The sequence below is a fragment of the Pseudonaja textilis genome, chromosome 1 (assembly GCF_049901715.1).
Source record: "Pseudonaja textilis isolate UNSWEBS1 chromosome 1, rPseTex1.2, whole genome shotgun sequence".
In the NCBI taxonomy this organism is placed as follows: Eukaryota; Metazoa; Chordata; class Lepidosauria; order Squamata; family Elapidae; genus Pseudonaja; species Pseudonaja textilis.
Window position 1 is genome coordinate 36,268,105 of NC_141990.1, and position 17,144 is coordinate 36,285,248.

General features: G+C 38.5%; 1 protein-coding gene and 1 long non-coding RNA gene across 2 annotated transcripts in view; one reads left to right on the forward strand and one right to left on the reverse strand.

Moving 5' to 3' along the window:
- Positions 1–3,721, forward strand: part of FSHR (follicle stimulating hormone receptor) — a 29,801-nt gene extending 26,080 nt beyond the window's left edge. The window contains exon 9 of the mRNA XM_087923454.1: positions 399–3,721. Coding sequence (XP_087779580.1) covers positions 399–1,566 — 1,168 coding nt within the window. The 3' untranslated portion in view covers positions 1,567–3,721. The remainder of the gene's footprint in view (positions 1–398) is intronic.
- LOC148127564 (uncharacterized) overlaps positions 1–17,144 on the reverse strand; it is a 141,097-nt gene that overhangs the window by 68,811 nt on the left and 55,142 nt on the right. The gene's annotated exons all lie outside the window — the stretch shown is intronic.

The following is a 17,144-nucleotide window of genomic DNA, read 5'->3' on the forward strand; positions in this document are numbered from 1 at the left end:
TACATTTAAACACCTGCAGCCTAAGCAGGCTAGGTATTTCACTCTCACCATTGACAGCCTCTTCTCTGGCCTTGCGGATTAGAGGATGCTTAATGATGCTCCCGGAGACTGCAAATTCCATCTCTGGTTTTCTTACCTCTGTTAGCCATCACTAATTTTTTTAAATGTTGGCTGTTGCTGAAGGAATTACCTGCTTAAGCTTCCCCACAACTTAAAGAAAAACATCTGCCAGGTGTCCTCCAAACTTGGTAGCCAGTTATAATGTCTTCTAAAGTAATCTACTTAAAAAAAAAATGTTGACATTGTTAGTATCTTGCCAGAATTCACATATTAGTATTTTGGTTAATATTGGCACTATATGTCCCAGGTTCTAACTGTGCTATTTTCATCTTTTTCAGTTCTGTGTTGCACCCTATATGCAATAAATCTGCAATTTCAGAAGAGTCTGATGAGTTCAGTTTTGAGCTGGATGAAAATGATTACTATCATGCTCTATGTAGAGAAGAGTTTAAAGTGGCTTGCTTCCCAGAGCCTGATGCCTTCAACCCATGTGAAGACATAATGGGCCACATAATTCTCCGAATTCTGATATGGTTCATCAATATCTTGGCCATCATGGGAAACCTTGTTGTGTTCATCATTTTAGTTAGCAGCCAATACAAGCTCACTGTCCCTCGATTCCTTATGTGCAATCTTGCATTTGCTGATCTTTGCACAGGTATTTATTTACTATTGATTGCCATCAAAGACATGCAGAGTAGAACTCAGTATTATAATTATGCTATTGACTGGCAAACTGGGGCTGGTTGCAATACAGCTGGTTTTTTCACTGTATTTGCAAGTGAACTCTCCGTATACACTTTAACCGTCATCACATTAGAACGATGGCATACCATCACCTACGCCATGGAAGTAGACCGCAAAGTCCGCTTCCGGCATGCAGTGGTAATTATGTTGGTAGGATGGGTCTTTGCCTTCACAGTGGCCCTCCTTCCCATATTTGAAGTCAGCAGCTATATGAAAGTTAGCATCTGCCTACCTATGGATATTGAAACTCTGCTTGGCCAGACCTACGTCATGTTTTTGCTGATATTAAATATTCTTGCCTTTGTTATCATCTGCTCCTGCTACATCAGCATCTACTTAACAGTAAGGAATCCCAATGTTTTCTCATCCAACAGTGATACCAAGATTGCCAAACGCATGGCAATACTAATCTTCACAGATTTCCTTTGCATGGCACCAATCTCCTTCTTTGCCATTTCAGCATCACTCAAGGTCCCTCTGATCACTGTGTCCAATTCAAAGATCCTCCTTGTTTTGTTCTACCCCATTAATTCATGTGCCAATCCATTTCTTTATGCTATCTTCACCAAGACGTTCCGCAGGGATTTCTTCATCCTACTAAGTAAGTTTGGCTACTGTGAAATGTACGCTCAGATTTATAGAACGGAAACCTCCTCTTCTGTTCATACCTCCCACATGAAAAACGGGCATTGTACCCCAGCTTCTAAAACCAGTGATGGAACAATTTATTCATTAGTGCCTCTGAATCATGTAAACTGAAGCAGAATGACTGTAAATTTATGTCAAAGATTATCAAATGGTGATCCTGGTTCCTTGGCAAGATGAAGGCAATTACAAGAGATGACAAATTTTTCCATAATTTCAAATTGCTATTTAGCTGTTTAGTTCTCAGGCATACCACACCGATATAAAATTGAAGGGGTTAAATGTAGTTACCAACATGTGATATTGCTGAAATATTTTGATTTAGCCAACTTGAGAAAACACATAGTGTCAGCTGCAAACTTAGATATATTTAAAATAGATTTATTCAGCTCAATGAGAATTATGTTGATTATCAATAGCTTTTTAAAAATTCTCAACTTACTATGACTAGCTCTGGATCTAAACTATTTATGAATGTATTCTCCAAACTAAACTGGTTTTTTTTTCAGATGGAGATCAAAGTAGTAATATACTTTTGCTTACTACAGGCTTCTTTAATGAGCAGATAAAACAAATTTACACCAAGTTGACACTGGTGTAATCCAGATCAGAACTATCTGTTATAACTGACATCGCCAAAATCTTGGGCAAGTTCATTTCCCAGTAATTTTCCTATTTGAAATCTCATTAAAGAATCTAAAAGGCCAGAAACCAAACCTTTATGTACAAAATGCATGCTGTGTCACTCTTTTAGTAAGGTCTTCCTACATTTACCTACATAAATATCAAATGCTCTGAGGCTTAATAAAATTGGGTGATCAAATACTGTACCTTGTTGGAACCATAGATCCTTGCTTCCCTTTGTTTACCATTCTTCAGATCAAAGAAATATGAAAGCCATCTAATCTATATAATGCAAAGGTCAGGAATCTCCCAAAACAGAAATCTCAGTCCAGATCTTTGTGAATTGTCAAAAATATATCCCATTTATAGTCCACTCTAGGTTACTGATCTGGTCTGTTCCTTGATTACAAAGCTGATGGAAGAAACTTCTATAAATTATGAAAGGGATTCCTGGCTACACATGGTTTGTTTGCTGTTGTTGGATACTAAATAAAAGATTTGTCAAATCTTTGTTTGCCTGCAAGAATAGCAAAGGAATACTACTTAGCTAAGTACATGTTTCCCTACATGACAGATGAAGGTAAGGAAGAGAAGAGATTACAGTTAGAAAAATGATATAATAAAAGTTATCTTCCCCCTCCCTTCAGCATTAAATGTTGCGTTCAGTAAACATGAAAGTACGTATTGCTAGGCCTGGTCAAAACATTGAATAACTTAACCAAATTATTATAGCTTATAATTTTATCTTAATATGATCTTAGTTCTCATAATAAATGTAGATAACGGTTAGTGGCTGGAGAAGGCTCCTGCATATTCCTAGGATAGCAAAGATGACTAGCAAGCAAGTGCTGGAATACATAATACCAGACATGTCACTAGAAGGCAAAATCATGAAGCTGCATCTTATTTACTATATGTGGGGGAATTCGTTGGAGAAAGCATTTATGTTTGGAAGTGTTAGCAGTAAAAGGAAACCAGGCCATCAAAGAATAAGGTGGCTGGATATCATCAAAGCTGACACCAACCAGAGCATAGAAAAACTCAAAGAGCTAGTGCAAGATCAGAAGATGTGGAGAGACCTAGCCCACAAATTGCAAAAGTCAGATTCGACTGAATGGATAACATCATCATCATCAAGAAAGCAAAACCTACTCCTATTTTGCATAAGTCTTCTCAGAATGGAAATGGATTGTAGTTAAACCATTGAAGAAAGAATGGATAATCAAGAGCAGTTGTGATAGCATGGACTTTTTTCTCGCCCCAGGCTGCAGAACCAGAACCTGTGAATTAAAGGTACAAGGAAAAAGTAGAAAAGACTTTTACATGAAGTGATGATCTGTCCTTCTCTGGAGGTGCTCAGACAGAAGTTGAAAGTCTATCTGGCAGAGATGCTATAATGGATGCTACAATGGATTTGACTAGCTCATTATTTCTCAACCTCAGCAACTTTAAGATGTCTAATAGAATTGTGGGCTAGACAATGTTAAAATCTCTTAAATCCTATGATTTAGGAAAGTAGATCTTTTTTTTATTGTAGACAGTCAGCATGGATTCCATATTTTTAAATAAACTGTTTTTTATGTCTCTTGCTCACAAGAGTAAGCCAGAAAACATTTTTCTTTGCAATAATAATAAAAATTCCAAAAATGTTGTTGGAGCCTCAATTTTGTATCATTTTTGAAGGATAAAGAACAGAAATTAAATTTATGATGTAATAAGATGTTGTTCAACACCCTCACCCATTTGAACAAAAACACACAGAAAATTTATTAATCTAACATCATTTTGCAGATAACACAAAAAGCATTTAGTAAGATTTGGATAAAATATTGCACAACAAAAAAAATCAAATAACCAAATATAGGCTGAAGACTAACAAGCTAAGGAAAAACACTTTCAGTAAAGATTTAGGAGTTATGATAGATAATAGATTGAGTAGTACAATACAGATTATTTTTAAATTCTTTTTCCCAAATTCTTTTTCCCAAATTCTTTTTCCCAAATTCTTTTTCCCAAATTATTTTTGCATTTGGAGTTCCAAATTCTCTTGCCTTGCTTCCTGCTTGAACCAACTATAACTATTGTTTTATTGAACAGTGTAAATAATTAGGTCTTAAGAGAAAGGGGAAACTGATTCTTTTTCTTCCTCTTCATTTGATAGATGTAAATTTTTTAGGAGATATTCATTATACACTGGATTCCCTCATCCAGTTTTTTTCTCTACAATAGCCCTGTGAATTAGGTCTATCTGAGTGTAAGTGACTAATCTAAGTCATCCAATAAATTCCCAAACCCATTTTATCCTATCTCAAGAAAAAGAAAACAGAGCCACTGTGTTTAAATGTAAAACTGTTAGCACAGTTGTGACTTCTAACAGTAACACAGGCAAATAAAGGTTGGGAATGTAGAAAAAGGAGGGAATGAAAAAAAAAAGATGCCATAGATCAGGGGTGTCAAAATCACAGCCCAAAGGCCCAATGCATCACACACCAACCATGGCCACCCCCCAGTGAAGGGGTGAAAAGTTATGATACCTCACGTGATGACAACATGACGCTGGGAGTTTGACATCCCTGCTATAAATCATTGCTGGAGTTGTGCCTTTGCCCTAAGAATCTGTTGGAAGATTCTCCTTTCCCAGGAGAAATTGTGATGGAAAAGTCTGCAGTTTTCTTACTAGATGAGAGTTAAGTTATCCTTAAAACAGTCATCTGGTTTAATAACTGCTGTAAGGATAATTTAACACTCCATCACCACTAATGCATTTAGTTAAAAAAAATTGTGAAGCTTCCACTTGTATATTACTCTCTATCACCCCAACAAATGAGAGGATGAAACTTCTAGAAGTTGTGGATAGCACACTTGAAGCTTTAGTAACCATTAGATTTGGCTTGTCTCAAGTATATTTTGTGGTATAATAATTCTGAAATGCAAGGTACTGTTATTATCACTATAGTTCAGGTATGATATGCCAAGACAATGCAGAAAAGGTCTGCTTACAGTGAAGCTTATTCTGAAAGCTGACCAAAGACTTCTTATTTTCCAGTCTCGCTTTAGGAGGGTTCTCAGTCATTTGAATATCTGAATAGCTGAACAGGCACATATTTTGCCCTTTAAAATATCTCTTGCCCACTCTCACCCCCAAAATACATTCAAAGGACCCCAAGTGTTTGACCCACTAATAAGGGAGCAGCCTTTGCCAAGAAAGAATGCAAGGTTTTTTCACTCCCTATGACATTGGAATGCCCCATTCACCTCAAAAAGAGTTCCCACCCACCCCTCACTTTCTGTATTTGTTAGTTGAAGCCAATGGAGAAACCTTTGTGTCAACAGGAGATGTTTCACTAAGTGAGGGCATTCCTCCCACCTTCCAAATTCAAGAAGGTTTTTTTTCCCCTTCAGCCCACCTGCAACTTTAGACAGACAGTTGATCTCTACCTTCTCATTCCAATGGAATGTTGGCTTGGTCATAGAAAATTCTAACCCAAACTTTCTTTCAGAGAAATAAAATGTGCCCACATATCTTCTCTGAGACTGCTGATGGCAGTGACAAATGATCTCAACAGCACTATCAGAAGCCTTATTGATGCCTTTCAATTATACCAATTCATACATTCCCAATTTGTTACTGCCCAAACTAATAACAGAGAAATAATAAATAACCTCCTAGGACAAGAATGGGAGGAATTTGTTAGTGAAGTCCCAAATAAGTGTTATCCTTATCTGCAGCTTCAGTTATCTGACCACGGTCTGCAACCAGGGTCAAAGTGACCTTTAGGTAGAACTGGCCCATAGCAAACAAAAACGAGCAAATAAAAAACAGTTGCTGAACACTCAGAAGAACATGATAGAAATATTCAACTGAGAAAACAAAGTTAATAAACCTTTTTGATCACATGAAATAAGAAATGATAATTAAACATTTTCAGAGTTAACTTTTGCAATAATTGTCTGGAGGAGAAATAAAAAGTCATCTTTTTTTATTTGCTCGTTTTTGTTTGCTATGGGCCAGTTCTACCTAAAGGTCACTTTGACCCTGGTTGCAGACCGTGGTCAGATAACTGAAGCTGCAGATAAGGATAACACTTATTTGGGACTTCACTAACAAATTCCTCCCATTCTTGTCCTAGGAGGTTATTTATTATTTCTCTGTTATTAGTTTGGGCAGTAACAAATTGGGAATGTATGAATTGGTATAATTGAAAGGCATCAATAAGTCATGTATGGTGCTCTACTCTACTATCCCACACACATTTGCCCTGTTCCCATATAGGAGTAGCAACATGGTAACAACCAAACCCCTCTTTTCATATTTTCCCACCATATGTTAAGATTTTCAGTTCTTTGTGCATTCCAACTATTCCCAAAAGCATTTCATTATATATTTTTTTTGTTTTTTTACTGCCCTGGTTTTCTTTGCTTAGAGTTTCTCTGCTTGGAGTTTATGGGGTGGGGTATTCAGGGGCACACATGGATTGAGTTGGAGAAACCTCAGTGATAATTAACAAAATAATAGAGAAATATGGTTGGAAGGCACCATGGAGGTCTTCTAGTCCAGGAGTCACCAACCTCTCGGACCCCATAATTTTAAATCCACTAATATGATCTCCCTAATGACTGGCTGGATGGACATGGCCAACTTGATGTCACTTGCCCCTCCCAGCCCAGCCCCTTCTCGCCTGCCCGCCTGGTCTCCTTAGGGCCCCAACAGGAAACAATTGTTGGAGCTAAGCAGTCACCATGAGAAAAAGTTGGCAAAATCGTTCAAATTGGATCTGACCGAGAAGAAGGCTTAGCAGAAGCACCTCACTGAGGACTATGAACATAGGCTTTTCAAGCAGAGGGAAGGCCTGCAGAAGTGCAAGGCCAGGTACTGGTGCCTAGAGGCTCAGTGGGCTGAGATGGTTAGCCAGTTTCAGCCCATGACACAGTCCCATTGGAACAAGGCCTTTTGGCTCTTTGCCACCAGTGGCGTTTCCCTCCAGCCTTCGCCCAAAGCCCCATGCCAGGAGGCTGAAGCAACACAAATGTTTATTGCACATATCAGGCCCAGGCGCTGTAGTTTGAAGATCCCTGATTTAGTGCAATATAAAAAATGGACCCCCAGTTGATGACCACTGTTCTAGTCCACCCTCCTATTCAAGCAGGAAACCCTATACCATTTCAGACAAATGGTTGTCCAATCTCTTCTTTAAAACCTCCAGTGTTGGGAAAGCCATAACTTCTGGAGGCGAATCATTCCACTGATTATCCTGGTAAGAATTGGCAATAAGAAAGGCCAGTGGAATTGTCCAAGTGAGAAAGGACTCAAAGCTAGGAAACAATGAAGGGTGGATCAGTGTTTTTAGATAAAGAGCCTGAGAGCATTGATATAAAGTTTTCAACAATAAATATTTTCTCTGTTCTCAGACCAGCCATGATCTGTGATATGAATTAGCAAATAACTGTGAACTTTTTAATCCTAGAGCAGGGGTGTCCAAGTCGCAGCCCGTGAGCCAAATGCATCATGTGCTGGCCATACACACGCCTGGTTTAGCCAAGGGGGGGGAGTCATGATATGTCATGATGACACGAGTTTGACACCCCTGTTCTCGAGCGTGATCACCTGCACATAAACAGCTTCAGATGGGTCAACATCACTGATTGAAAGGGGAGCTCTCAATAATGTTCATCATGAGGCCTCTTAATCAGGATCATTCCCCACCTTCAAGAAAGACAGTTTTTAACTGCATTCGTGTTTCCGCTTGATAAAACCATAATAACAAGGAAACATCCATGAATGTGGAAGAAAAAATGTATAAGTCCACTGTTTCTCAACTTCAGCAACTTTAAGATATGTGGATTTCATCCCCCAGCATGCTGGTTGAAGAATGCTGGGAATAGAATTGATGTCTATGCATCTTAAAGGAAGATTGGAGTACTAGATTTTTAAAGTATGGTGTGATTTATTGATTTTTTTTTCTGTTAAATCCATGCCTTTCAATTTGTATAAACACTCAGAGCAGTTTAATAAATTTTGCTTGTCATATACTTGTACTGAAATGCCATCAAGCTGCATCAAGATAAGCAAAAGAAAACTGAGCCACACTCCAAAGCAACTTTTGGCTTCTCTTCTTGACCTGTTTTTATTCTTGTTGGTTCTTATAACAGTCTCATAACACCAAGGTTAAGCCTAGGTTGCTCATTTTTCCCTATCTTCCAAGCCTTTACTTTTTACATTTAGAATGCTGAAGTTGCTTTACTCAGCACTACTGGATTGTAGAAAGATAACTTCTAGATGACAGCCAGGATTAGAGATTTCAGCATCATTCTACTGGTGGTTAGCGAAAGTTTTGCAGCCCAGATCAGATAACTTTAGCAGTTGCTAACCAAATATTACAGTAGAATGTTTTATCCCAAAGAGAAAACCAGACTTGGCTAGGGTTTTTTTTAAATGTAGATAAGGAAACCAGTATCTTGGACTTTGCCCATGTGTATGCATAATTGCTTTGCTTTTCAGACAGTCCCAATAGAAGTGTTGTTTGCTTCTGAGAATCCCCTTGGCACTTGTTATTTACAAAGGATTCAATTGATTGGTCACCCCCAAGCAAGACCAAAGACATAAACCTGTGCTGAACAAAAGAGAAAGCACCCATTTCTGGTGTATGAGATATGTTGCCAGGCACTTCCTGTCCATCTTTGACTCCCCTGCTGAGTGGACATCTATGTCATACATTTTCTCAGATGAAAACATCTTTTCCTTGAATACTATATATGCAGTTTTCTCAGCAGTGTTGTTCCCTGACAATCCAGAGGGAATGAAACAGTGCTGCCAGACAATTATCTCCCACACACAGCTGCAGAATCAGTTGGGTTGCATTTAGCAATGTCCATGTACATGGAGATACTGGGTAAAAGGAAATCATTTTTATTAATGTATGGATTGTTTCTTGTGAAACAGACTAAAATTACACAGATTCTCACTTGTTTTACTGGCAAGTACGTAAAAACATCGATGCTATTTTCCTGGCATCCATTACCAAAGTGGTTTATTATTGCCTTCTTAATTCTAAGTTTTTTCTCCTTGATTAGCTTCCATCCATTGCTTCTTGTCCTGCCTTTGGGTGCTTTTGAGAATACCTGACTCTCTCTTCTTTGTGGCAGCCCCTCAAATGTTGGGACACTGCTATCATGTCACCCCTAGTTCTTCTTTTCATCAAACTAGACATATCCAGTTCCAGCAAGTGTTCTTCATATGTTTTACCCTTCAGCCCCCTAATCATCTTTGTTGTTCTTCTCTGCATTATTTCTAGAGCAGGGATGTCAAATTCTCATCATCAAGGCATCATCACATGATGTATCACAGCTTTTTTCCCCTTCGTTACACTGGGTGTGGGTGTGGCCAGTGCATGACGCATTTGGCCCATGGGCCATGTGTTTGACAACACTGTTCTAGAGTCTCAACATTTTTTTTACATCAGATATTTTGTCAACTTCTCAATGTAATCTATGGCCCTGTCTGTCTGCCATCCAAGTACTGACTAGGTCTGATTCAGATCAGCCAAGGCTGTTAAGGTGCTGCCACACCAACTGTGACTTGTTTGACTCATTTATGTAATGTTTCTTATGATCTGCAATCTTGCCCATCTTCCAAACAGCTGTATGAGGTGGTATATCTTCATCTTTCTTATATTACATAGGGGAAACTGAGGTAGAAAATAAACCAGTGCTCAAAGCATATCTATATGGAATAAAATAAAGATGTAAACTATAAAGCTCAATGAAAGAATAAACATAAAATTAACAATAAAAACAGATATCTCACCAGTATAACAGCATCTCATTGAGACCCCACTCAGATGTAACTATAATGGTATGTGTGTGCAAGCAGTTAAGGGGCACATAAATAATTGCCTGAAACCATAGGGATAGAGGAAAATTTAAAAAAAGAGTTTTAGAAATAGAAAACCACTAGCAATAGCACTTAGATTTATATACCACTTCACAATGCTTTTCACAGCCTGCTATAAGCGGATTACAGAGTCAGCATATTGCCTCCAATGATTTGGGTTTACACAACAATCTCATTTTACCTACCTCAGAAGGATGGAAGGTTGAATCAGCCTGGAGCCTGGTAATATTTGATTTGACATATTGCAGGCAGCCAGCAGTCAGAAATAGCCTGCAGTACTGCACTCTAACCACTGCACCATCGTAGCACTGTCCTGCTTTGTTCTTGAGTCTAGCTTTGACAAACAGGTAAGCAAATATAGCCTCCAGTTGAATTAATTCTTTAGATCAGGCGTGTCAAACTCGTGGCTCATGGGCCAGATGAGTCACATGCTAACCCCGCCCGGTTTAGTGAAGTTGGGGAAAGTCCTGACATGTCACGTGATGCCACTGGGATGACATGAGTTTGACACCCTTGTTCTGGATCAGGACTGTCAAACTCAGCATGTAGGCCAGATACATCATTGGCTGGACATACCCACACCCAGTTTAGTGAAGGGAGAAAAGTCATGACACATCACGTGATGAAGCCATGGCGACACAAGTTTGACACCCCTATTCTAGATAATTATTACAATATTAAGGGTCCTTTGGATTAGCATAATGATATCCACAGGAATAAGACTTTCATCAAAATAGTAAATCAATATCCTGTCACAATGACACACGTATCCTCCCTTTAATGCACACATGCAACAGCAGAAAAAGTCTAAAAAGGAAACAACACCTATACAAATTCAAGCCATTTTAAACATTTTTTCTGGTTTTTCTTGTCTCACCAAATCTGGTTCTGTTCTATACTAATACCACTCCATAAAGCCTTAGTACAGGGGTCACCAACCTTTTGGACCTCAGGGACCACCAAACTCATAATTTTTAATCCCATGGACCAGAGACCCTGGGGAAATCCCCCAAAAAAACTCTGCAGGAACATTCCCCACCCTGTTTTCCAACCGATCGACCATTCTTTATTTGGGATTGCAGGATACCGTCTCCAGTTCGGTTCTCGGGGGAGAGAGAGAGAGTTTTGGCTTCATGCAAGGAAAGCAGCAGAAGCAGAAGTCTTTCTTTCTCTCCCGAAACTCCACCAGAAATGAGTCTTACTTGTCACACCAGCTCAGCCTCTTGGAGCAGGATGCCTTGCAGGGTCCCACACAGTCCTTTCTAGTGGAGTTTTGGGAAGAGAAATAAAGGCTTTTGCTGCTTTCTTTGCATGCAGTCAAAAGCAGAAGAAGGAAAGAGCAGAATGAAGCAGCCCGGTGGCCAGGCGAGTTCCCCCACTAAACCCTTTCCCCCCTCCCCTCACTACCTTGTGTTGTTTGCAATGTAAGCAATGCAAGTCCTGCATTCCCATGGGCCATGTGGGCAGTGCATCCTTGTGTTCCCACACAGCCTGGATTAATTGCTTTGGGGAGGGGTTGCTTTGGGGTGACATTTCTCTGCAGACCACCAAAATTTTCTCACAGACTACCAATGGTCCCCAGCCCACTGATTGGCTAGTGCCTTAGTAAGACCACACCTAGAGTACTTCATCCAGTTTTGGTCACCATATTAAGCTGTTGAGACTCTAGAAAAAGTACAGAGAAGAGCAACCAGGATGATTAGGGGACTGGAGACTAAAACATGAAGAATGGTTACAGGAACTGGGCACGGCTAGTCTTGTGAAGAAAAGGACCAGGGGAGACATGATAGCAGCCTTCCAAAATTTGAGGGGCTGCCACAGAGAGAAAGGGGTCAAACTATTTTCTAAAGCACCTGTAGGCCAGGCAAGGAATAATGGGTGGAAATTGAACAAGGAGATATTTAACCTGGAAACAAGGAGAAACTTCCTGACAGTGAGAACAATCAACCAATGGAACAGCTTACCCTCAAAAGTTGTGGGAGCATCATCACTTGAGACCTTCAAGAAGAGATTGGACTGCCATTTGTCAGAAAAGGTGTAGGGTCTCCCGCTTGGGTGAGGGGTTGAACTAGATGACCTATAAGGTCCCATCCAACTCGGATTATCTGTTATCCATTGTCTTACGGAGAGAGGTGCCTTACTGATGAACAGATAGATTGAAAATCCCGGGCCATTTTACATAATTTCTTTCAAAATTTCATGGAGATGAAAACAATAAAAAGGGAACAAAAAAGGGAATGTGTTGCAGTCAAATTATCTTTTTTTCCCTTTTCTAAGAACTGTTCAGATTGTTATCAGAATACTAATATTTTCATCACAGAGGAATGGATTTAGTTCTTGGTATCACAACTTTGGGCCAAAATAGGATAATAGAGTGGCAGCCTTATATTTAAATTCACAGGTATGAATCACATTTAAATCTGGTAGTGATGAGGAATACCTTTTCCAATTTTTTCTTTGTTTCTCCTACATTTAGCTCTAAGGTTTTTTTAACAATAGCAGCATCCAAGTGTATTTCAATGGCACTTTACAGTCAATAATTCTTAAAACAATTCCACAAGGTTACATCAAAATTATTATCTTTCATATTTTAGATTGGGAGATTGAAGGTAGGAGAAAGTGGTTTGCCTAAGGCCATCTAGTGAATATATGGCCAAAATGTAATTCAAACTAGGGATTTTCTGATTTGTAGCTCAATCATAATGCTTCATCTACACCCAGTGAAGAAAAAAAAATAGTGTTCACTGTAACAAAACAATCAAGGAAAATTTTTCCATGTCTGTTTGTGGGTGGGTGGGTGGGTATGGGTGGGTGGATGTGCACACATACATTGTACAGCAAGTGCAGAAAACATACAGATCAACAGGAGAAAATGCCATCTTATTCTTACAGTGAATAATGGTAGAAGTATATTTCTTTTGACTCTTTCTAACACGAAATCTTAGAGCAGCAATCTTTATAAATTACTACCTAGGAGTGAAGGGCACCATACTGTAGAACCCAGAATGATGCTGGGTAACTGGATTTTCTCCCAAAGAGGTGAACTCTGATGATAAAATGTGTAGTTGGTCACAATTATCTGCGAATGCTGACAGCCAGAGAAGTCAATTGGGAGAAAAGTGCTAATATTTCAAACCTCTCCCCAAAATTCCCTGCATAAATAACCATTTACAGGTGGTGGTTATTTTGTTTAGCTACACTTCCATGCCATCTCTTTCTTTGATTGTAGATAACATTACTGGTACTCATTGCTTAATGACTACAATTGGGACTGACAATCCTGTTGCTAAATAATGTAGTTGTTAAGTAAGAGATTACATGATCACAATAGATTTATCACCTCACTCTGTCATCTCTTTCTTTGACTGTAGTTATTAAGTGAATCAACATAGGTTGCAAGCAACTCATCACATGACCATGACTTGTGATTTTGCCATCAGCTTCTCCATTGATTCTATGTGACATAAACCAGCTCTGAAACATGCAAGTTGTGGTCACGTAATGTCTCACTGTAGTGATCATATGAGTACAGAATGTTGCATCTGTCATAAACATCTGCCAGCTTCAAAGTATCCAAATCTTGACCAGGGATGGTGTGACAGTCATAAGTGCCAGAACTGGTCATAAATTACTTTTTCAGCACTGCTGTAATTTCAAACAATTATTAAGCAGGCAGTCATTAAGTGACAACTACCTGTATTCCAACATTTGTTGCCTATCAGCTAGTCTACTGCCAAGCCTGTGAAGAAATATCAGTTTGGATTAGAGTTAATTAGGAAAATTAACAGCTATTCACTGTCCAGAGTCACAACATTATGGGCAGCCATTAAAATTGAAATAAATAAGGACAGAAGAGAAGAATTAAATATTCCATTCCAAAAGTTCTTGTTTCTGAAGTAGCCTTTTCTGTCCCCACCCATCCCTGACCCATTGTGCCTACTATTAAATTCTATTAAATGTAGTATCAGGTTAACCCTGAATCAATTTTATTCATAAAAGAAGTTATAGGCTCTGCATGAATATAGAATAATCATATCTTGATAAAATTCTTGGTAAACCTAAATGGAAATCTAAGATACAATCCTGTATTTACTTAACTGCAAATGAACTCCATTGAACTGAATGGGATTTTGAATGAACAGGTCTAATGGTGCCAATAATTAATAATATTTTTAATAAGAGAATAAATTCTAATCTCTAGATGAACATTATTTCTTGGCAAAACAAAGACTAGAATCTACAAAGAGTAGAATTTCTCAAGTGCATTTGGACTCCCAGTTCCTCATTTATGCATAACAATGTTATATAGATTGGAAGCAGTATTTTTAAGATTTTTCCTGAACAAGTTGAGAGAGGACTTTGGCTTTGAAAAAGGCTCTGCCACTAATTATTCCTTTTGCTAGTCATTCCCAAGATACTTTAAAGCCAACTTATAATTTCCACCCTTATCCTTACTACATGTTGATCTACTACGACATGTAAGATCTCAAAACACTTTCACTTTGGTTTAGTTTCTATACTTATGAGCAATGAATATTGCTGAGAGTACTTTCATCCAATCATTACTCAGTCCAGTTGTCAGTTTGTCCCAAAAAGTAACAAATAAGTTTCTAGCATTTCTTCTTCACGTACACACAGTCTATCTATTTCTCCACAATGTACCTGCGTAGATTTGTCTAGAGGTTTTCCAAACATATAATATAGAATATTATGGAAGAGATTACAGAGGAAGATTGCTTTTGGAAACTATTGACAAATGCACGGAGAAGGATTAAAAGCCTTCTGTTTGCTATGGTTCTAGATCTATAATCTTAGGCATGCCCTGGGGTGGGTATTAACTCAACAATTCTTCAGTTTTGCACAGCAACAAATCCTATGAATGTAACTAACTAGCAAAATTGCTTTAGATGGTTTTACCCCAAACTGGCCAGAATGAAATGGTAGCTATGAGCTGGGATGTAGAGGCATGCAGGCACTTCCTCCAATTGGAAAACAATCCCAGAGACAGAAAATGAATTTGTTGGAATACAAGTTTTATCTGCCTCTGCAACAAACAACCAAAAAAACCAATGCAAGCACTTTTTCTGAGGACAGTGAGGAGCCATTGGCTTTAAAAATATAAATTTGTATCAATGCATTTCTTTGCAAACAGCAATGGACAATAGTGTACGCAAGCCAATCAGCAAGTTCCTTGGGAAACAAATCCAGATCACATTCCCATTCCAGTCACATAGCTAGCTTTGTAACTAGTGTATTTCAAAAACAAAGCACCTACATTGGAAGTCTGTTCAGAAAAGCTTCAGGGCAGGAATTGGTCAGGATAAGAAGAGCTTGCTTTACAAATGATTCAAAGCTCTTTATGCCCTCCGACCCAACCTAAACCTGTGAGAGTTCTCAATATATTCCCTGTCTTTGCTCAGAAAAAGAAAGTGCGTCCCCAAAACTTAGGAAAGCCAGGAAGAGTAACAAGCATCTCTCTACCAATGAGTACCCCTCAACAGCGTGGGGATCCTGCTTACCTAACATGCAAGTGCTACTGAAAGTTTGCAGGATTTATTTTGAGGAGAAAGACAGAGGAACAAGCTGCTTATTCTTTCATGGAGTTTCTAAGCCTCCCTGACACATAAAAATCATGGAAGCTGCAAATAATTAGAATTCAAAACAGATCAAATATGATAGCTTAGTTATCCAAAAGCTGAACCCCTGTTGAATTATTATTATTTCATCCAAATGAGAAAGAATCAGGGAAATGCAGTTTCAGATTGATTGCAGGCAAATGAGCTGCCTGCTTCAGCAATGCAGGAAAGGAGATGCTGACAAACCTTATTGTGGCAGCCACTGCTATAAAAACTCTCCACTGCTGTTCTTTCTCCCGAAAAGAAAGATATTTAAAATCTGGTTCTACCTTTGCCCAGGAGTCACATCACTATTTAAAAAAAAAAACCTGGAAGTTTCTCTTTGTAAAGCACAAAATATTGTTGCAGTGACCCCAAAATTTGGACCAGTCCAATAAGATAAGTGGTGAGGCTGGAATGAAGACGTACTGTCTGCTCACAATCACAACAACAAAACAGCCATTGTTTGCTCCTAGGAAGGGAGGGGCGGGTGGGTATAAATCCTTTTACTGCAATATTGGGGAAAGAAATCCTGCAGGAAGATGCGCTAAGGAAAGGAAGTATTAATTATTCATTAGCAGACCAAATGATGCTGTTTTTCTCAGGACACACAGTTCTGTCTTGGTTTTTATCATAAAGCAGCTGCAGGAGCCTTATGCTGCATCTGAGCAGTTACATAAGGATTCATTTTCTTAGTCGCTTTAAATATGGATTTAAAAGTATTAAATGCCATTTGGTTTCTTATTATTTGCAATTATGTCCAAAGACAGAAAACTGTGGGATTAACTGGAGAGTTTCTGGGGGGGAACCAGGCTGTTTTGTGATTCTCCAAATTTGAAAGAATTACGTCATACACCCACACAGATAGACACTGTCATACACACAAAGAATTAGTGGCAATGTACGTTTGTATGTGTCTGCAGGCTGCAGCTCCTAGTTAAAGAGAAAATAAAAATGGAAAGCTTCTATTTAACAATAGCATCAGTTTGGATAAAAGATTGTCCAAAAGCATAAAAGAAGTAAAAAAAAAATCAAATGCAAAGAACACAGCTATATTCTTGGCACTTGCAAAAGATTATAAGTTCCATGGCGACATTATTGAGTTCAGTTTCCTTTAAATAAAACAATATGGAAAACGTCTAGACTCTTGTTTTATTTATAAATATGCAAGCATAAGAGCAAAATAACAGCTCTTCAACAAGCAGTGAAAAACTAAGGGTATGGGGGGAATTTAATTCACATGCATTTCAGCAAGAATGTTTCATGGACACATTTCCCATGTTTAAAAACATTTTGAAAAGAAAGTTTGGCACTTTCCAATATCAACTTACATGTCAAAGTCATAGCTAAATAAAACATGTTAACTATCAACATGGAGTTATGACAAGGAGAGATTGCCTAGCCTTACTTAGTAAATTACTGTAAACCTAGAGACAGTAAAAAAAAGTCTTTCATCCCTGGTGATTTTGGGGGGCTTTTTCTAAAATATATGAAGAACAATTTCAGTAATTGGGTTTGTCTAGTCTGGTGAAAAGAAGGACTAGGGGTGACATGATAGCAGT